The sequence below is a fragment of the Hippopotamus amphibius genome, chromosome 15, assembly GCF_030028045.1.
Source record: "Hippopotamus amphibius kiboko isolate mHipAmp2 chromosome 15, mHipAmp2.hap2, whole genome shotgun sequence".
NCBI classification, from domain to species: Eukaryota; Metazoa; Chordata; class Mammalia; order Artiodactyla; family Hippopotamidae; genus Hippopotamus; species Hippopotamus amphibius.
In genome coordinates, this window is record NC_080200.1 from 12,525,336 (window position 1) to 12,546,126 (window position 20,791).

At 55.5% G+C, this 20,791-nt stretch overlaps 1 protein-coding gene across 7 annotated transcripts; it reads left to right on the forward strand.

The window, feature by feature from the left end:
* Positions 1 to 364: 364 nt before the first annotated feature.
* ZSWIM4 (zinc finger SWIM-type containing 4) lies at positions 365 to 20,514 on the forward strand. Of its 7 annotated transcripts, none has more exons than XM_057708574.1 (15): positions 624 to 760; positions 2,496 to 2,599; positions 2,792 to 2,993; positions 4,376 to 4,732; positions 6,198 to 6,346; positions 6,433 to 6,583; positions 7,414 to 7,581; positions 8,241 to 8,603; positions 9,909 to 10,046; positions 10,384 to 10,638; positions 11,223 to 11,358; positions 13,665 to 13,819; positions 15,986 to 16,149; positions 17,961 to 18,042; positions 18,466 to 20,514. In XM_057708574.1, exons 3-15 carry the CDS (start codon positions 2,879 to 2,881, stop codon positions 19,323 to 19,325), a joined length of 3,093 nt encoding a protein of 1,030 aa, XP_057564557.1. In that variant the 5' UTR covers positions 624 to 760; positions 2,496 to 2,599; positions 2,792 to 2,878; the 3' UTR covers positions 19,326 to 20,514. The 7 variants fall into 7 exon arrangements, with proteins under 7 accessions (XP_057564558.1, XP_057564556.1, XP_057564559.1 ...); XM_057708577.1 differs by having other exon boundaries at positions 4,452 to 4,732; XM_057708573.1 differs by lacking the exon at positions 2,496 to 2,599 and having other exon boundaries at positions 366 to 760.
* Positions 20,515 to 20,791: the final 277 nt, after the last annotated feature.

Genomic DNA, 20,791 nt, shown 5'->3' on the forward strand with positions numbered 1-20,791 from the left:
TTGTCCCCTCGCGGCGCCCGGAAGCGACCCTCAGTAAACAAAGCCGTGTGTGGGCGCAGCCCCAGCTGCCCGGGGAGCGCTGTCCAGCCCGAGGGGGGGCGGGGGAGGAATGTTGTGAATGAACCCGGGACCCGCCCCGAAACTCCGCTTAAGGCCGGCGCCGGGGGGTCTCCTCCCACTGTGATTGGTCTCCGGCGTCCCGTGATTGACAGCGCTGCTCGTTGAGCGCCCTGATTGAGTAGCCCCGAAAAGACAGGCAGTGCATACAACGAATGAACAGCGGCGACTTGGAGACGGCTCTGGAGGTGCAGCCAATGGCGGAGGAGGGCCTCGGAGGCCGAAGGGGGGCCAATGGGGACGGGCGGCGGGGGCGGGACGACAGCGGAGGATAAAGAGGCGGTCAAGGCAGCTTCATTGTTGTGAAGAGTCTTAAAGGGGCCGCATCGCTCTGCCGGCCCAGGGTGGGTGCGGCGCGAGCGCCGGGGCGGCCGAGCTCGGACGAAGGACAGGAAGGCGCGCAGGGGTCGCGGGAGCCGGCGAGGCGGAGCAGGCATCGGACCGACGCCCCCAACAGGCCCCGCCCCGGCCCCGGCCCCGGCCCGGCCGGATGGACGCCCCCGCGGCCAAGCGGAGCCGGGGCTGCCCCGCGGGACCGGAGGAGCGCGACGCCGGGGCCGGGGCCGTGCGCGGCCGGGGACGGCCCGAAGCGCTGCTGGACCTCAGCGCCAAGCGAGTAGCCGAGAGCTGGGCCTTCGAGCAGGTGACCGAGGAGGGGGTTGGGAAGGGACGTACTCCCAGCCCCTTCCCCGACATACCTTCTCCCCCGGCCAGATTCCAGCCTCCGGACCTGCTCCCATCGGAGACACCCCCAGAGATCTCCTCCAAGATTCTTAACTCTGCCCGAGACATGCCCTCATCCTCCCATTTCACTCTTTCAAGCCCTATGACCGGCCCCCATCCCTTCCCTAGCAGCTCTGCCCTTCAGCCCACAAGACCCAGGGCTTCCCCCAGTGCCTCAGATCCCAACTCGGGACACTTTTTCTCCTCCTGTCTTCTCACAACCCTGGGTACCTCTCTTTTCCCACCTCATCCTCATCCCCTAATTAGGGCACCCTGTTTAATCCTCACTCCTCTCTCCAACTCCTACAACCTGCCCCCACTTGGGAACAGACCAGATCTCAGCCGCTAGAGACTCCAGATCTCTGTCATACAGCCGCAGTAGAGGACTCCCCCATTTATATAGATCCCAGCCCCAAGACACCCCTTTCTGACTCCAGTCCCTGCCTCCAGCCTCCAGAACCCACCTGTCTCCCTTCTGCAGATCGTTCCCTCAGGCCCTAATACACACACCACCACCACCACCTCTCAGTAATTCTGGGACCAGTTCCCACCTGGGGCTACCCAGCCTCTCCTGGCTGGCTGCAGAGATTACTCCATTTTCAGAGTCCCGCCCTCCCCATTACCGCATGCTCACCCTCCCCTTGTCCACCAGCCATCCCAGCCCTTCTAGAGTTTGGCAGCAGGTGCAGGACCTGGGTCTTGGTACCTGGACAGGTGCACCTGGAGCCCTGCCCCTATAACTTCTGGGGGCCCTGCGAGGATGCCCCAGGGCTGGGGCAAAGTCCCCTTTCCCAGCCTTAGTGTGGGCCCCCAAGGAGCTGCATTTGTGGCCAGGACCCAACCAAGCCTTCAACAGCCCCCACAGGCTCTGTCCTCTGTTTGGCTTTGGGGGGCTTTCTTTGCTCCCTGGCCTCTCCAGAGTTAGGGAGTCTGCCAGGACTGATGGGTCTGGGCCAAGTGTGGATGAGGCGGGCTCTGATTCATGGCCTGGAAAATCCCTCCTTAGTCATCTGCCAACTGTCCCCGAGGCCTGGGCCAGTCACTGGTCCTACCACTTCCCTTTGAAACCCAGGACTGGGGGATCTGAAAGGTCCCTGCTCTTTCGTTGTGTGTGAGACCCCCAGAATAATCCTAAAACCTTCTCGAGGGCTCCCATGTACCTGCCCTGGGCAGGTCTGGCCCTAGGAAAGCTCTTGCCCTGCAGAAGCTCATGGAATCCTCTGTAGCCCTGTGGGAGCTGTTCTCCTTCTTACTTTGAGGAAACTGGGGCACAGAGAGGTTGAGAAACTTGCCCAAGGACACTCAGCCAGTGAGCAGCAAGTCTGGATTGGAATGCAGGCTCAACCAGCTCAGTTCACTGCCCCGAGCCCCCAGGGCTGGGCAGGACACCCCTCCCTTCCAGGGGACCCTTAGAAGCTAGAACAGAGAGCCTGTCTTGGGAGCTAGAGCTCACCAGCTGTGGGATTCTGAACAAGTGAATTCACTCCACCTCTGAGCCTCAGATTCTCCAGGCTGCAAAAGTATTGGGTTGTTGCTCTGAGAATTAAGGGAAATGACATACATAAAGCATTTAGCACAATGCAGGCTAAGAATATGTAGGCCTGATCACTAGTCTTCTTATCACTTTTGTCTTCCTTCCTTCTGCGCCCTCAAAGCCTGAGAGGTAAGACTACCACCTTACATTAGGACCTTGGGACCTGACATCCAGGACGGAAGTGGCAGAAAGTTCCAGAACACTAACAATAGGCCAGGTGTTATTGTAAGCACTGTACAAATATTAATGCATATCTAATATTCGTGACACCCAGAAGGCAGGTGTTCTTAACAGCTCCTTTACACGCGAGAAAAACCGAAGCTCAGGCAAAGTGACTTGCCCAAGGGCATACTGCTTCTAAATGGCAAAGCCAGGATTCAAGTGCTGGGGTTTCTAACACACCGGCCCTTCCCGCAGGTTGAGGAGCGGTTCTCCCGGGTGCCAGAGCCGGTCCAGAAGCGCATTGTGTTCTGGTCGTTTCCACGCAGCGAGCGGGAGATATGTATGTACTCATCGCTGGGCTACCAGCCCCCAGAGGGCGAGCACGATGCCCGTGTGCCCTTCACCCGTGGGCTGCACCTGCTGCAGAGCGGGGCCGTAGATCGTGTGCTGCAAGTGGGTGAGTGCCTGCCCCCCCAGCCCTGCCAGGGAGGCCAGGGGGTCCAGAGCAGGCGTGGTGGGCTGGGGGAGGTTCCAAATGTCAGGCTCTGATGCCCAGGGAGGGTTGTTCCAGGCATTATGAGCTCAAGATCAGGGCGCTGCCTCGACCTCAGTCAGCTTAGTTGAGGTGTGGGGGTAGTGGTGGCAGGATAGGGAGGGAGGCAGGGGCGAGGCAGTGGTTTGGAGGAGTGATTGTAAACCAGAAGTGAGGAGGTTCCAGTTCTCAGACAGAGGGACCCAGGGATGCTCTGAGGCCGAGGTTTAGAGCCAGAGCTAAGAATGACCCTGGACCTCAGGCAGCAGGGTCCTTGGTGAGCGTTGGTGGCAAAGTTTTAGAGCCAGTGGTGAGAGACAGTCTTAGACCTCAGGCAGAGAGACTCAGGTGGAGGTTGGGTTCAGAGGTTTAGGGATGGTCTCAGACCTAAGGCAATGAGGCTTCACTGGGGTCTAGGGTGGAAGTTGAGGATCATCTGTGAGGAGTGGTCTTAGACCCCAGGCGTCAGGGTCCAGGTGAGGAGAGGGGGTGGAGGCTTAGAGCTAGAGATGAAAGATGATTCGAGACCTCAGGCAGCAGGGCTCAGAAGGGAACCAGTAGAGCTCAAGCCAGAAGGCAGGTGAGCCCTGGAATGCCACACCTCCCATGGGGGCAGGTCATGTCTCCCAGCTAGAGGCAGGGGCTCAGCCGAGATGACCCTCTCTGAACCCTGTCAGCCTGGGGGCCCCCTTGCCTGGACATGACCCAGCTGGCCACAGGCTCGGCCACCTCCAGCCGGTATGAGGAAGCCGCCGTCTCCCTGCATGACGCAGACACGGCCGGCCGGCTGGGGCCTGAGCTGCCCAACCAGTCAGATTAGCCTGGCATCTGGGCTCCCCAGGGGCCAGGGAGGGGCAGGGGGTGATGGGGTGACTTGGCCCCTGGCTGGCCACATCAACCCCTCGCCCCCCAAGTATCTTTGGTATCTTCCCAGGAAGTGACAGGGCACCTGGAGCCTGGGCTGTATCCATGATTACCCAAGGGCTAAGAAAATCATCTTCAGCAGCATTGCTGTAATAGTGTTATTCAGAATTAGAGCAAGAACAAGCATTTATTTAGCACTTACTGTTTGCCAACAGTGTTCTAAGCACTTGCCAATATTAACCCATTTCATCCTCATTACAAATGCATGAGGAGGATGTTACTATTTATTCCCATTTCACAGATTCAGACATTGAGGCACAGCAAGGTTAAATGACTTGTGCTAGGTTACTCAGCTAGGATTTGCACCTGGTCTCGCTGTGCACTGTGGAAAAGACTACCCATCTCTGGGTGACACAGCAGTGACAATTTGGTTTTGGTCTTAGGGTTCCACCTGAGCGGAAATATCCGGGAGCCAGGGGGCCCTGGAGAGCCCGAGCGCCTTTACCATGTCTCCATCAGCTTTGACCGCTGCAAGATCACATCCGTGAGCTGCGGCTGCGACAACCGTGATCTCTTCTACTGCGCCCATGTTGTGGCCCTGTCGCTGTACCGCATTCGGCATGCCCGCCAGGTGGAGCTGCGGCTGCCCATCTCCGAGACACTCTCCCAGATGAACCGGGACCAGCTGCAGAAGTTCGTGCAGTACCTCATCAGTGCCCACCACACCGAGGTGCTGCCCACTGCCCAGCGCTTGGCAGACGAGATCCTCCTCCTGGGCTCCGAGATCAACCTGGTGCATGGTAAGGGTGCCCGAAGGTCTACTGGGGGTGGCGAGGCCCCAGCTTGCAGCCACCTCGCTGGCTGTGTGACAGACATTTGTCACAGCATAAAATTAACCCCGATTAGGGAAATCCCTGGTGGTCCAGTGGTTAGCACTCAGTACTTTCACTGCTGCAATCCAGGTTCAGTCCTTAGTCAGGGAACTAAGATCCCCTAAACCACATGGTGCGGCCAAAAAAAAAAACCCAAAGAACAAAACAAAGATACCCTTGATCCGTGAGCAGGAGTGGGAGGAGCACCGCTGCCTGAGGTCAAGGTCACACATACCTAGTAAGTGACAGATCCTGGATTTGATCTGACCCTGGGCAGGTGAATGGTCAAGAAATCAGCCAATGGGAAGATCCAGCCAGCCCCAAGGTGGGAGTGTCCCAAGATCATAGGAGTGGCCTGAGTATGGGTGGGTGGAGGTCATGAGGAGTATGTGTGGACATTAGTGGGTGTCAGAGGTGGGACAGAGTAGGAGGTAGACCAGGAGGTGTTATGAGTTCTGGGGTGGTTTGGAGCTACAAGTGTTGCTTAACTATAATGATGGGAGGATGGAGTTGGATGGAGGGTGAGTAGATGGATTCATGGTGGGTGGAGGCATAAATGGATATTTGAGGGTGGCAATGGGTGGATGCAGAAGGTGTTCATGATGGGAGGTTGGGATGAATCGTTGGTGTGGAAAAATGGATGGAATGAGTGGATGGGTGATTTGCTAGAATGGTAGGTGAATAGGGAGTTGGTGGTAATTGGCAGTGGGGTGGATGGGATGGGCTTTGATTGGGGAGTTTGAGGTAGTGGAGAGATGGGATTGGTGGAAGACTGGGAGGACCAAGGGGTGCATGGATTGGGGGTGAGTTGATAGGTTCATGAATGTTCTTATGTGAGGACTAACATGGTGGATGGATCGAGTAGGTGGGTGTTTTGTGTAGGATGGATGGACTGATGGGCTGGTGGGTGTTTGGGGAGAAACATATGAATGGATGGTTGGGAGAGAATAGGTAGAAAGTTTGGGTTAATTGAATGAATGGATGGCACAGTTGTGTGGGTAGCACACACAGTGAATGAATGAGTCAGTGTATGTTTTGAATGATTGGTACAGATGAGTTGGAAAGACAAATAGGGGTGGGTAGGTAGATGGATGGGTATATAGATGTGAGTAGGGAGTTGTGGGTAGGGTGGATGGTGGACTAATGGGGTAGGTAGCTGTGCTAAGGGTTATGATTTGTGGATGGAAAGATGCATGGCATGACATGAGGGTGTGGATAGACAGCTGAGTGGTTTGAATGGAAGGGTAGGTGATGTTTGGGATAAGATGGATGGATGGATGGGTTTTCAGATGGGATGGATGGAACTTTGGGATAGGTTGGGTGATTTGGAGGACTAGATGACAAATTCCCCCTCTCCCTAGCCCCAGCCTCAGCTTTCCCTCACTCCCCACAGGTGCCCCAGACCCCACGGCGGGTGCGGGCATCGAGGACGCCAACTGCTGGCACCTGGACGAGGAGCAGATCCAGGAGCAGGTGAAGCAGCTGCTGTCCAACGGCGGCTATTATGGCGCCAGCCAGCAGCTGCGCTCCATGTTCTGCAAGGTGCTGCGCTACACGGGTACAGGGGGCGGGGTTAGACGGCCCTGGCGCCGGAGCCCCGCCCCTCCTCACAGTCCGGTCCGGCGCAGGTGCGGGAGATGCTGCGAATGCGGGACTCCAACGGGGCACGCATGCTGATCCTCATGACCGAGCAGTTCCTGCAGGATCCACGCCTGGCCCTGTGGCGGCAACAGGGCGCCGGCATGACGGACAAGTGCCGCCAGCTGTGGGACGAGCTGGGTAAGTCCCAGACCCCAGGGTGCGGCAGGCATCCGGGCTTGCCCGCCCTGAGATTAGAGTCTGGCAACGCCAGTGTATGAGGCACTGTACTGAGTGCTGGGGCTACAGCAAGAAACAAGAGAGATTAAATACCTGCCCCCAAAGAGCTGACACCTAGCAGGGCAGACAGACAAGAAAATCCCACAAGCCCATTAGACCAGGGGTCAACACGTTTTCCATAGAGCCAGATAGTTCATAGTTTTGGCTTTTCAGATCATGTGGTTTGTGTCACAGCTACTCGATTTTTATCTGTTGTAGCAGAAAAGCAGCCGCAGACACACATGACAAAGTGGGTGTGGTAGCATGCCAATAAAACTGTATTTACAGACACTGTTTATTTATTTGAATTTCATATCATTTTCACAAGTCACAAAATGTTCTTTTTATTGATTCCCTGCCCCTTCCACCATTTAAAAATGTAAAAATAAATCTTAGCTCACAGGCCATTCAAAAACAGGTGGCAGGTTGATTTTCTCTATGGGGGGTAGTTTGCTGATTCCTGTGATAGATGGTGATAAGTGCTATAGAAAAAAAAAATTGCAAGAGGAGTCCAGCAGCCTGGATTTGAGTCCTGACTTCTGGCTTCCCAGCTGTGTGACTTTGAGCAAGTGATTTTACCTCTCTGGACCGTAAAGTGAAGAGACGATGAATTGCAACCTCAGAGGCCTGAGGTGAGGGTCAAGCAGACACGAGTGCCCAGCACACAGCAGGCGCTCCATAAGTGTGTGCTGTTCCTGTTGCATGAATGCGGAGCCTCCCCCATGCCCACATTTGCTGCCCTCCCTCCCCAGGGGCCCTGTGGGTGTGCATCATCCTGAGCCCCCACTGCAAACCAGAGGAGCGTACGAGCTGGCTCCAGCTGCTTAGCAAGTGGGACAAGCTGGACGTGTGCCCGCTGGAAGAGGGCAACTACTCTTTCGACGGACCCAGCCTGCAGCCCACCGTAGCCCTCAGCCCAGGTAGGAGAGGAGTCCCTGCCATTCCCCTGGACAAACTCTCCTACTGCCTGTGGCCCAGCCATCCTATCATGGCGCTCCGGGGGAAAACAGAGGCAGGGCGGGAGGTGGGGGGGTGCGGAGGGGGAACTAGTCCCTGCCTGCCTCCTAGCCAGGAGGAAGTGCCCAGGGCAGGGGCAGCAGGCAGCCTGAGGGACAGGGATGTGAAATACTTAAGATACCTGTAGTTCTGGGCTGGTCTCCTGACTCAGCCTCCTTCTGGCCATGGAGGCAGGAATCAGGTGGGGGATGGGAGAAACAGAGAGAAGAGGAAATAGGCATTGAGAAGAGAGAGACAAGTAAAGAGAGGCAGAGAGGGAGAGAGGGAGAGGGCGAGGAAAAGATAGAGGAGGAGAGAAAAAAATGGAGTGCAGCGGGAGAAAGATGGACAGACAGTCACAGTTGTTCAAGCTTAGCTGTCCATTCATATGAAGGACTATAATATCTCCCCTGACACACACACCCACCTTTAAAAGGCTGCTGGAAGCATTTGGGGAGATACCACACACTCATCGCTGCACCCAGAGTCTAGCCCCAAGCTAGCACTCAATGGGGCAGAGCTGACCAGTGCTTGACGGCTAGGGCCTCCCTCATGGGACCGCGTTTGGGCGCCTCTCCCACAGGCCCAGAGGAGGAGGAGGAGGACGAGGAGGAGGTGGTGGCTGCAGGTTCCCGCCACACTGTGTTTGGCCGCGCCCTGCAGGCTGGGTCGCTGCACTGGAGTGATGCCCACCTGCAGAGGATCCTAGCCAGCGATTCCTATGGCCCCAGCCTCACAGGCAACGGGGACAGTGACAAGCCAACCTTCGACCCCCAGGGCCGTCCACTCTGGCTGGGCGAGCCCTTCCCCACTGCCTGCGCCCGTGTGGACACCCTGAGGGCCCACGGATACCCCCGCCAGGCCCTGCGGCTGGCAGGCGCCATAGTCAACACGCTCCGGCTGCAGCGGCGACATCAGCTTGAGATCTACAAGCAGCAGAAAAAAGGTGGGCACCAATGTTATCATCATGTCCTGGGGCTGCAGACACAAATGCCAACTGCTGGGGGGTGTGGCAACCTGGAGAGTCTGTGGGTGCAACAGGAAAACAGACCACTCTAGGTGTCTTGAGCAGAAAGGAATTTAATTCAGGGGATTGAGGGCTCACAAAACCACTGGAAGGGCCACAGGATGGAAAGTCAGGGAAGCCCCTGCTTGGCTTCACACACTTGAACTTCAGAAGCACAGGAAGTTCAGCAGGCTGTAGCCCTCACGGGGGCAGTTCCCAAGAGGACAACCCAGAACCTGCTGGCAAACCTCATGTCTGTGCCCTGCAAACAGCCACACACCTGCTCACAGCTGCTGCAGGAGAGTAATGGCCTCATTCTCTCCCACCTTCCACACTGCACATAAAGAAGTCTGGGAAATGTCATTTCTATGCATCCAGCCACATGCCTTTCAGGAACATGGACCCAGTGTGGCCAGATCTTCTGATTTTTCAAGAGACCAGGAAACCAGATTATTTAATGTGGAACTTACTGATTTTTTTTTTTCCAATATGGGCAACAAATTGAAAATTTTATTAGGAGAAACAAAAACCCACACTGTAGTGGCCCCAAAATGAACATGTTTGTTGACTAGATAATGGGCGGGACAGGAGGGAGGCTACCCGTTGTGTTCTCTGGGTGATGGAGTTGAGTTGATGGGTCAGTTACCAGGAAATTGAACAGAGGGTGTAATGGGGGAGATATGGGGACATTGGGATCCAAGCAGGCCCCTGATCTAGCCTGGAAGCATAAGGAAAGCTCCCCCAGAGGAGGTGAGAACTAAGCTGAGATCTTAAGGATGTGTAGGAGTTTCCCAGGAGTAGGAGAGGGAGCAACAGTGTTCCAGGTAGAAGGAACATCATGGGCAGGAGCCCAGAGGCAAGGGAGAGCTCAGCTGGTGGGAGGGGATTGGAGGATGGGCTTCCTGATGGGGTGGGGGAACTTTCATATCCGTCCTTTGGAGCCCTGAAAGCTGGTTGGACCTGCGAGGTGGGAAGGATCAAGGGTTATAAAGAAGGGAGTGACACTGGTTGGATGTTTTAGAAAGCACCCAGTTTAGCCAGGCCTGGGTCTGGGTGTGGGACAGGAGGCCAGGGCCATGGAGGTGAGAGCTGCTGCAGAGCTCAAGGGACAGAGAAGAGGGTCCTGGGTGGGCAGGCGGTGAGCGAGCACTGAGAAGTTGGGCTGGGGGTTCAGAGAGAGGAAGCCTCCCACCAGGGGCTTGGTGGAGCGGGGCTGGGCATTGAGCCCTCTCTTCCTACCTACAGAGCTACTGCAAAAAGGCTCCACATGCATCACCAACATGGAAGGATGGGTGGGCCACCCCCTGGATCCCATTGGCTGTCTCTGCAGGGCACTCTTGGAGGCCTGTCGCCTAGAGGAGGAGACCCTTGCCATTTACCCAGGTACCCACATTGGGGACCCCTGGAGGAGGTGGGAAAATCACCACCCCTTGACCATGCCCCCTGGCCCAGTACCCCTAAAAAGTGAGATTACGCCCCTACACTTGGCCACACCCTTTGGCCAGTGCCAGATGCCACGAGGCTTAGCTTCTCCTGAAAGTGGGGCCACCATAGGCCTATCTGCTGTTGGAAGGTGGGCCCCACCCCCCAGTGTGTGCGGAAGCAGCTGGGCTCTCCCTAAACCTCCCCCCCACACACAATGTCCACGTTTAAGGTCAAGGGCCACTGGAGTCCCAGGAAGAGGTTCCCCTTTAGCAGCCCTGGTGCCCTTGCCCCACAGACTCAGGCCCTGAGAAGCGGAAGGTGGCCTACCAGCACGTCCCAGTGCCCGGGAGCCTGGGGGAGTCCTACTTGGCAATGGCGCTAGAGGTGGCACTACTAGGCCTGGGACAGCAGCGGGTGCTGCCCGAAGGGCTGTATGCCCAGGACAAGGTAGTACGCACCGAGGAGCAGCTGCTGGCCCTGCTGGAGGAGGTGGAGCTGGACGAGCGGCTGGTGCAGGTGCTGCGCAAGCAGGCAGGACAGCTGCTGGAAGGTGAGGCCCCATTGCTAGGCCTGGCTGTTCCTGAAAGGTAGGGTCCTGCCTCTGTACTGTCGTGTCCTGGCTGTTGCTGGATCGGGAGACTCCGCCCCTAGCTCCACCTCCTTGTCCTTACTGCGTACCTTGGCAGTTCCGAAAAGGTGAGGGCCAGGCCTTGGCCCCGCCCCCAGCAGCGCTGACAGCCAATAACTGCTGCGAGTGATGAGGCCCCACCCCCTGCCCACTTTGGAGGCAATGTTAGCCTAGTCGTTGATGCCCAGCTGGACTTTGATGGGTTCTGCCCATGATCCTGTCTTATGAGGCCCCGCCCCTATTACAAAGGGATGCTGGCTTGGCCCCGCCCCTGGAGCAGGTGCAGTCCCACCTCCACCCTCTGGCCCCTCCCTGCATCTGAGTCCTGCCCCCTACCCAGGGGTGCCCAGGGTCTCTTTTCTGTGGATTTTCCAGTGCTTGTCTTAGTCTCAGCCCTGCGCTCCCACCCCTGGGACCTCTCTAGCCCCAGCCACTCTGTCCTGGGCTGTGGGGAGACCTGGGGAGAAGCGCACACCCGGGGGGCTGAGCTCAGGTTGCCCCTACAGGGGGTCCTTTCAGCGGCTTTGGAGAAGTACTGTTCCGGGAGAGCGTGCCCATGCACACCTGTGCCCGCTACCTGTTTACTGCACTGCTGCCCCACGACCCCGACCTGGCCTACCGCCTCGCCCTGCGAGCCATGAGGTGAGGAGAGGAAGCTGGGGACTCCCCTGGGCCAGCAGGATTGGGGGATGGGAGGCTGCTGGGAGCCCATCCTTCTGCCTGAACTCACACCTTGATTCATTCAGCCTCCCTCACGCTGGTATTCCAGGCTGCTCCGTGCTCTTGATTACTAAATATCAATGTGTCATATTGTTTTGAATTTGAAAAATATCCACGACACAGAATTCAGAGTCCTCTTCTAAGCAGGTTTGTCCCAACCTACCCAAAGCTCTCTGGAGGCAAGCAGTGTTACCAGTTTCCTATCTATACTGCAGGAGTCCAGATGTCTGCAAACCCGTAGTCCGAAAATTAAAACTTGGTTCTCCTTTACATCCATGATATACATCCTGTACCTATTCTTTGCACCTTGTTTTCACTGAACATTTGCATCTTAAAGGCTTTGATATAGCATGTGAACCACTGTAGGGATGCACTAAGAAAAAACCAATCTGGAGCTGATAGATGTTTACACTGTTTCCAAAAAGATGCTGCATTGAATAACCGGGTTATCATTTCCCATGTGCACCAGGAGATCATAGAAGCAGAATTTTAAAAGGCCCTGTCTATAGTGAACCAGGCCCCATAAATGAAGTGAAATCTGTCCCCCATCCTCTGATCCTATTCTCCAGAGACACCTATTAACAATTTAGGGTGTGTTTTTCCAGAATACGTGGAAAGAATAATCTGTTAAGAGCCATGATTTAGAGAACACTCTTTCACGTGCTAGACTTTTTTCTAAGCCAGTGCCAGCAAATTACAGCCCACGGGCCAAATTTGGCCTGCTGCCTGTTTTTGTGCAGCCTATGAGATAAGAATGGTTTTTATATTTTTAGATAGTTGGAAAAAAATCAAAACAGTATTCTGTGACACATGAAAAATACGTGAAACTCAAATTTCAGTGTCCAGAAATAAAAGTTTTATGTGCACAGAGCACTGTTCACTCATTTACTTATTGTCTGTGGCTGCTTTTACACAACAATGACAGTCGTGACAGAGACCAAATGGCCCACAAAGCTGAAAATATTTGCTGTCCAGCCCTGTGCAGAAAAAAGATGCCAACCCCTGATCTAAATCTATGACTTATATAAAAAATATCTGAGCAAAGACCTCATATATTACCCCATATAATCTTCTAAATACCCCAGTGAAATAAGTATGATTACACCCATTTTACACATAGACAGGCTTAAGGTGTTTCCTAAGTCATGTAGCAAAGTCGTTTAGATATTTGGAACCAGAGTAGTCTTGACCTCTATTTCATGCTGTTGACTACATCTAACAGCCTTGAAGAACTTTCTTAGCACAAAACGCATGTAAACAGTGAGCTGCTGAACAAAATATCTTAGCGGGGACGTGGAGTCATTCAACAAACGTTTGTTGTTTACCTGCTGTGTGCCAGGCATTGTTCTGGTGCTGGAGATGCAGCAGTGAACCAAATAGTCAAAAATGCGTGCCCTTGTGGAGCTGACATTGTAGCGAGGGAGCGATAGTAAATAAACTTATAGGTAAACTAATGTTGTTGTTCAAGAAAGGGGTGGAAGGAGTTGGGATTGGGAAGTTGCACTCTCCCATGTGTTGGGCATGTCAGGGAAGAGCTCAGTGAAAAATATTTGATTAAAAACTTACTTGTAAATTTCACATGTAAAATCTAAATTAAAATGATTTCTATTATAAATCAAAAAAAAAAAAAATTTGAGCAAGACCTGAAAGAGGCGAGGGGGAGTCACAAGAATGTCTAGGGGGAGAGTGTTCCAGCCAGAGGGAGCAGTTCATGCAAAGGCCCTGAGGTAGGGCTGTGCCTGGTGGTATGTGAGGGATGTCAAGGGGAACAGTGGCTGGAGCAGGGGGAGCGAGGGGTAGGACCACATCAGGACACACATAATCCCCTCAACTCTTTGATCAGCCCTCGGTGCGTGAATAGAGCATCATTTATTTAATCAACCCAGCAGTGATGGACATAAACAACACTACACAGTGAATATCTTTTTTTTTTTAATTTTTATTGGAGTCTAGTTGATTTACAGTGTTGGGTTAGTTCCAGGTGTACAGCAAAGTGAATCAGTTACACACATGCATATATCCACTCTTTTTTAGATTCTTTTCCCATATAGGTCATTACAGAGTGTTGAGTAGAGTTCCCTGTGCTCAACAGTAGGTCTTTCTTCCTTGCTGCCTGGCGCTTTGCTGGCCCAGCGGGGTAGGTTCTGGCTGAGGCAGGAGGCCCCTCCTAGAGGGTATGGAGACTCCAGCCTTGTCTCACGGCAGGCTTGCTTCTCCTCTCACCCCAGGCTGCCTGTACTGGAGACAGCGTTTCCAGCTGGAGAACCTCATGGCAACCCACTGGACTCCATCATGAGCAACCGCTTCCCCCGCTGGTTCATCCTCGGCCACCTGGAGACCCGCCAGTGTGAGCTGGCCTCTGCCATGCTGACTGCCGCCAAGGGTGAGGACAGCAGCTGCCCCCCCCCGCTCCCATCCGCCTGCCCTCCTTTACCTGACTCCCCTCCCTCCTTTCCCTCATTCCTTCCCCCCTACGTTTTATTTATTTATTTATTTATTTATTTATTTATTTATTTATTTTTGGCTGCGTTGGGTCCTTGTTGCTGCGCACAGTTTTCCTCTAGTTGCCGCTAGCGGGGGCTACTCTTCGTTGTGGTGCGTGGGCTTCTCAGTGGGGTGGCTTCTCTTGTTGCGGAGCACGGGCTCTAGGCATGCGGGCTTCAGTAGTTGTGGCACACAGGCCTAGTTGCTCCACAGCATGTGGGATCTTCCCGGCCCAGGGATCATTCCCGTGTCCCCTGCATTGGCAGGTGGATTTTTAACCACTGCGCCCCCAGGGAAGTCCCCCTTCCCCCCTACTTTTTATCCTTTTACCATATCCCACAGTTTTCCTTGAGCACGTTTTTTTTGGCCACCCCCCGCGACAAGCAGAATCTTAGTTCCCCAACCAAGGATCGAACCCGCACCCCCTGCAGTGGATGTGCAGAGTCTTAACTACTGGACTGCCAGGGAAGTCCCTCCTTGAGCACTTTTTTTAAAAATAAATTTGTTTATTTATTTATTTATTTATTTATTTGTTGGCTGCGTTGGGTCTTCATTGCTGTGCACAGGCTTTCTCTAGTTGTGGTGATCGGGGCTACTCTTCGTTGCGGTGCATGGGCTTCTCATTACAGTGGCTTCTCTTGCTGCGGAGCGTGGGCTCTAGGCGTGGGCTTAAGTAGTTGCGGCACATGGGCTTAATAGTTGTGGCTCATGGGCTCTAGAGCACAGGCTCAGTAGTCATAGCTTAGTTTTTCCACGGCATGTGGGATCTTCCCAGCCCAGGGCTCGAGCCCGTGTCCCCTGCATTGGCAGGCGGATTCTTAACCACTGTGAGACCAGGGACGCCCCCCTTGAGCATTTTCTATATGTACCAGGCCCTGTCCCAGGTGCTGAGCCTTCAGCGACAAACAAAACTGTCCCAAATCCCATGCTCTATAGTGTTAATTCTAGTGGGGGCAGACAGATAATAAGTAAGGTAAAGAAAATAGTTATGCAGTGAGAGGTAGTAAGTGCTACAGAGGGGAATAAAAACAAAGCAGGTTGACATTTAAGCCAAGACATGAAGGTAAAGGTGAAGTTGCGCCAATATCTGGTGTCTTAGTTTAGCTGCCGTAACAAAATACCATAGAGTTGGTGGTTTAAACAACAGAAATTTATTTTCTCACAGTTCTAGAGGCTGGAAGTTCAAGATCAGGGTGCCAGCATGGTCGGTTCCTGGTGAGGGCTCTCTTTCTGGCTAACCGATAGCCGACTTCTCACTGTGTCCTCACATGGCAGAGAAAGAAAGAGCTCTGGTCTCCTCCTCTACTTACAGGGACACTAATCCCATCCTGAGGGCCACATGCCCTCCTCTAAACCAAATTACCTCCCAGAGGCTCCTCCTCCAAATACTATCATGCTGGAGGCTTAGGGCTTCAATATATGAATTTTGGGGAGGACACAGTTCAGTCCATAGCATCTGAGAAGAGCATTCCAGGCAGAGGGAACAGCCAGCACAAAGACCCTGAGGCTGGACTATTCCTGGTGTGTTTGAGGAACAGAGAGGAGGCTGATGTGGCTGCAGCTGAGTAAAAGAACTGTAGGATCTGGGACAATGATAAGAATAGTAATAAAAGCTCTCATTTGTGTAGCTTTTGCCATGTTAAGGCCTTTACCAATATGGGCTCACTGCCTCCCTGTGAGGCATGTACCATTGCATTAGTATTACCCATTGTACAGATGGGGCAGCCAAGGCACAGAGAGGTGAAGTGACTTGCTCAAGGTCACACAGCTTGTGAGTGGCAGGGATTTGAACCCTGGCATCTGGGTCCAGAATCGGTGCCCTTGACAATTAGGGGTCCAGTGGGTCCCTGGGTGGCTTCTTCCCACTGCAAGGGAGGGGACAGAGTAGAGAAAAAGGGGAGTGCCCAGAGTGGTCTAGGTCTTCATAGAACCATTGCCAGCTGCATCACCGTCCACACTCATACATTTGCATGTGCGTGGAGGAACCTGTGTGAGCAGGTCAGGCAGCAGCAGGGGCTGGTTCCTGATATGCCAACAGTACCCTCTGTCCCTCCCGCCACCCTAGGAGACCCCAAGTGGCTGCACGCAGTGCTGGGCTCCATCCAGCAGAACATCCACTCTCCAGCCTTGCTCTTCAAGCTGGCACAGGACGCCTGCAAGACTGCCACCCCAGCCAGCGCACCACCGGACACCACACTGCTGGGCATTGCGCTGGAACTGGGCCTGCAGGTGAGGGCCGCGGGGAGGATGGGGTAAGGGGGCTACTGCCTGAGGGCCTGGCCAGGTGAGAGCTACTTAGGGGCGGGGCCTGAGTGTGAGGTCTGCCTCTAGGGGCAGGGCCTAAGGGTAAGCCTCACCTCTGGGGCGGGGCCTGGATGTGAGTGGCACCTTTAGGGCGGGGCTGCAGAGGAGCAGGGTCGGTGTGTAAGAGTCCTGAGAGTGAGGGAATGGAGTCACCAGTGAGGGTGGGGCCTAGCAATGAGTGACTCAGTAGCAGAGCCTGAAGGTGAAAATCTATTCTGGGGGTGTGACTGAGGATGGGGGGGGTCACGGAGCATTCAGGTGAGTGGCCACAGAGGGAGCAGAACCTAAGGGTGCGGGCCTTGGGGGTGGGACCTGGGGCTGGTGTGCCTAAGGACCACGGGTGGGCGGGGCTGAAGCTGAAGGGGCAGAGCCTGCCTACAAAGAACTTTTTTTTTTTAAAGAATTGTTTTATTTATTTATTTATTTATTTATTGGCTGCATTGGGTCTTCCTTGCTGTGCGCAGGCTTTCTGTAGTTGTGGAGAGCAGGGGCTGCTCTTCATTGCAGTGTGCAGGCTTCTTATTGCAGTGGCTTCTCTTGTTGCGGAGCACAGGCTCTAGGCACACGGGCTTCAGTAGTTGTGGCTCACGGGCTGCAGAGCGCAGGCTCAGTAGTTGTGCTGCAGGGGCTTAGTTGCTCCGCAGCATGTGGGATCTTCACGGACCAGGGCTCAAACCCGTGTCCCCTGCATTGGCAGGCAGATTCTTAACCACCGCACCACCAGGGAAGCCCCCTACAAGGAACTTTCTTGGGGAAAGGGCCTGCAGGGTGACTGCTGCCTAGAAGGAGGGGTCACCACCGAGGGCTTGGGGAGAGTCCTGTGAGTGAAGCGCCACCTCCAGGGGGTGGGGTCTGTGGTTGAAAGTCATGGAAGCGTGGCCTGCAGGTGAGTGTCCAGGCCATCCTCGGGCTGGACAAGGGACAGTGCCGCAAGAGCAAGGCAGAGGCATGGTTGCAGGCTGAGGGGGTAGACAGGTATGGGGCTCATGGGGGCCGGGCCTCAGACAGTGGCCAAAGTAAAATAACAGAATAAGGTGCAGATTCGGGTGACACCTTCCCAGGTAGAACTGGCCAGCAAAGGGCTGACAGGAGGCAGAATTGGTCTCTGAACCACCCCTTGAAGGAGATGGAGCCATTTTGGGGGGAATATGGGGCTTGAGATAAGGGTGGTGCTTTAGAGAGGTGACCCACTATTTAGGAGCTTCCAGACAGGACCTGGGGTTGGGGCCTCAGGAGAGAGGCCAGCAAGGAAGATGCTTATTAGGTGTGGAACCTGAAGAAGGTGGGGCCTATAGACCAGGTGCTTTGTTCAGGGCTGCAGGGGGAAATCTGCTGACAGGAAGCATGGAACTTTCCAGAGAGAAGGGGCAGGTTGGTTTGTCATCCCAGGTAGGACCCATGGGGCCTTAGAATAACACCAACAATAAGAGTAACAGTAGTGGCTGGCATCAGCTCCTCACTTTGAAGCAGTAGGCATGGCACTGTGCAAAGTGCTTTACGTACATGTTTTCACTTAATTCTCACAACTCAATAAGGGCGACACTATTTTTATCTCCACTTTTACAGATGAGGAAGCTCAGGTCCAGAGAGGTGAAGCCCCTGGCCCAGACTGTATGGCTCCTCGATTTGACCCTTCACTTCTGAGTTTCCCGGGGCCCCTCGGGATCCCCGACCCCTTCCACAGGATAGCGCTGGGTTGGGTGACCCCCTCCTCTCCCCTCTGTCCCACGCTACAGGTGATGCGGATGACCCTGAACACCATGACCTGGCGTCGGAGAGAGATGGTGCGCTGGCTGGTCAGCTGTGCCACGGAAATCGGTGAGAGTCCCCAAGGGGACCCGCTACCCACCTCCGCGTGGAACCAGGCGGGCACGAGGGAGAAGCAGAGCCATGTCCCCGACTCTGGCCTGTGCTCAGGGCTAGACCAGGAGGGAATGTTGGGCGGGGCGACCGAGCTGGACAGAGACCTGGAGGCTGGCTAGGCTGAAGTGGCTTGGAGAAGGGACAGTCCCTCCAAAGCTTGGCACCCACCCCCCAGTTCCCACCCAGCCCAGCTTCCCTCTTCGCCTGTAGAAAAGTAAAGTTTCTATCAGGCGGGGAGTGGCAGTAGAGGGGGTGTGGCTTTAGCCTTGGCTGGTGGGAATGATAGGTCAGGGTAAACCCATGCACACAGGACAGAACACATGCACAGGGAAACACCCGCCCCCATCCTGACCAGTGTCACCCTCTCATCTCCCACAGGCCCGCAAGCCCTGATGAACGTCATGCAGAACTGGTACTCCTTATTCACGCCGGTGGAGGCGGCCACCATTGTGGCTGTGACGGGCACCACCCATGCCACACTGCTGCGGCTGCAGCTGGACGCTCCCCGGCGGGAGGAGCTCTGGGCCTGCGCCCGCACCCTGGCCTTGCAGTGCGCGATGAAGGACCCACAGAACTGCGCCTTGCCCGCCCTCACCCTGTGCGAGAAGAACCACGCGGCCTTCGAGGCGGCCTACCAGATCGTGCTGGACGCCGCGGCCGGCGGCCTGGGCCACGCCCACCTCTTCACCGTGGCGCGCTACATGGAGCACCGCGGCCTGCCGCTGCGGGCCTACAAGCTGGCCACGCTGGCCCTGGCGCAGCTCAGCATCGCCTTCAACCAGGACAGCCACCCGGCCGTCAATGACGTGCTCTGGGCCTGCTCGCTCAGCCACTCGCTGGGCCGGCACGAGCTCTCTGCCATCGTCCCCCTCATCATCCGGAGCATCCACTGCGCCCCCATGCTCTCCGACATCCTGCGCCGCTGGACCCTCTCGGCGCCCGGCCTGGGGCCCCTCGGGGCTCGCCGAGCTTCTAAGCCCCTGGGCGCTGACCGGGCACCGCTCTGCCAGCTGCTGGACGCGGCGGTGGCCGCCTACATCACCACCAGCCACTCCCGCCTGACGCATATCAGCCCGCGGCACTACGGCGACTTCATCGAGTTCCTGGGCAAGGCCCGCGAGACCTTCCTGCTGGCGCCCGATGGGCACTTGCAGTTCGCCCAGTTCCTGGAGAACCTCAAACAGACCTACAAGGGCAAGAAGAAGCTCATGCTCCTGGTGCGGGAGCGTTTCGGCTGAGGGGCAGCAGGCAGGTGGTGGAGGCATCCCCCCTTCGCCCCTGCCTCTGTGGCACCCGCCCTCCCTCAGGGGCCTCCACACTGGAGGCCCATGTGGCATTTCAGTATTAAGTCAGGGAAGGAGCCCGGCTGGAGCTGGGTGGTCTTGCTGCCATTCCCCCCCAAGCCCAGAAGGAGGTGGGAGGCAGCGGGTGGCATCCTGCCACGTGCGTGCCTAGGAGCGTGCGAGCGAGTGTGCGAGACGCGAGGATCAGAAGCCATACCACCACCCAGAGGCCTGGAAGGGGGTGTATGCTTGTGCAGCTGGTATGACCCCACCTTGAGCACCCTAAAAGCAATAGGCAAGCTCTCCCTACCCCAAACCCACAGGTCTGCCTTGGGCTGGGGTGGAGGGGCTGGGAGGCAGGACTTTCCAGAAACTGGCTCTCACAGTCAGTGTAGCAGACCCTCCCCACGACCAACTCTGGATGGCCAGAGGGCTTGTGTTAGGGCACCTAAACTCCTTTTGTACCCTCCCCTCACTGCCTCAGGGGCCCCACCTGCAGCCCTGCGCCCCCTCCAGGCTGCCCAGCTGGGACCAATGGCTCACCCCCACTGAAGGATTTAAAGAGGCTTCAGGCCTCGGCCACATACCTCACCCCCCATCCCGTCAGGACTCCCATTCCCTTGGGTGCCAGGGTCCCAGGGCGGGCTGGGGGATCATTAACTCTCCCTCCCCTACCTGCTAGTCACTGGACATATAACTCAGGAACCGAGCCAGGCTCACACTGTCCTCCAAACCTGGTGTAGGGGGAGACTAGCGCAGGCAAGCCAGGGACCCCCGCCCACCCCCCACCCCCATCTAGAAAGGAAAGAGGCCAACGTCTTAGCATTTTTTGGCTCTCTCCCTTTCTCCTCCTCTGCCTCCCTCTCTGCCCTTCATCTTGCTTCCTCTTCCCATATTTCTCTCCATCTAGCCTGTCTTTCTATTTGCATCCCCAAGTCCCAGCTGCTGTCTCTCTTTGGGCTCCCTTCTCCCACCTTGGCCCAGGGAGAATAAGAAAGAGCATCCCACCACCCCTCCCCCAATCACCCTCCTCTGTCTTTTCTCCTCTTGTAATTAAGGACAAAGATCCCCACATTTTGTAACTTTTTTCTATTTATTGAACCATATATTGTATTTCCTTTTTTTTTAAAGATTGAACACAGCTTATTCGTTTTAATTTTATTTTGAGACTAAGGTGCGTTTCTGCCCCCACCCCCACCCCAACCCCATTGCCACTCCCTGACGGGGCCCCCTTTACCCCCCAACAGAAAATCTCCAGCCTCTTCTCTGGGCACAGCTTCAAACGAGGGTTGCGATGGGAGCATATGCTGGTTTCGCCCGGTGGTAACAGTATGGATGGTAGCAGGTAGGGAGGGAGAGCTCTCTCTGAGCCAGCCCGGTGCTGACAGCTGTGCTTTTCACCTGGCATCTTTACAACACCT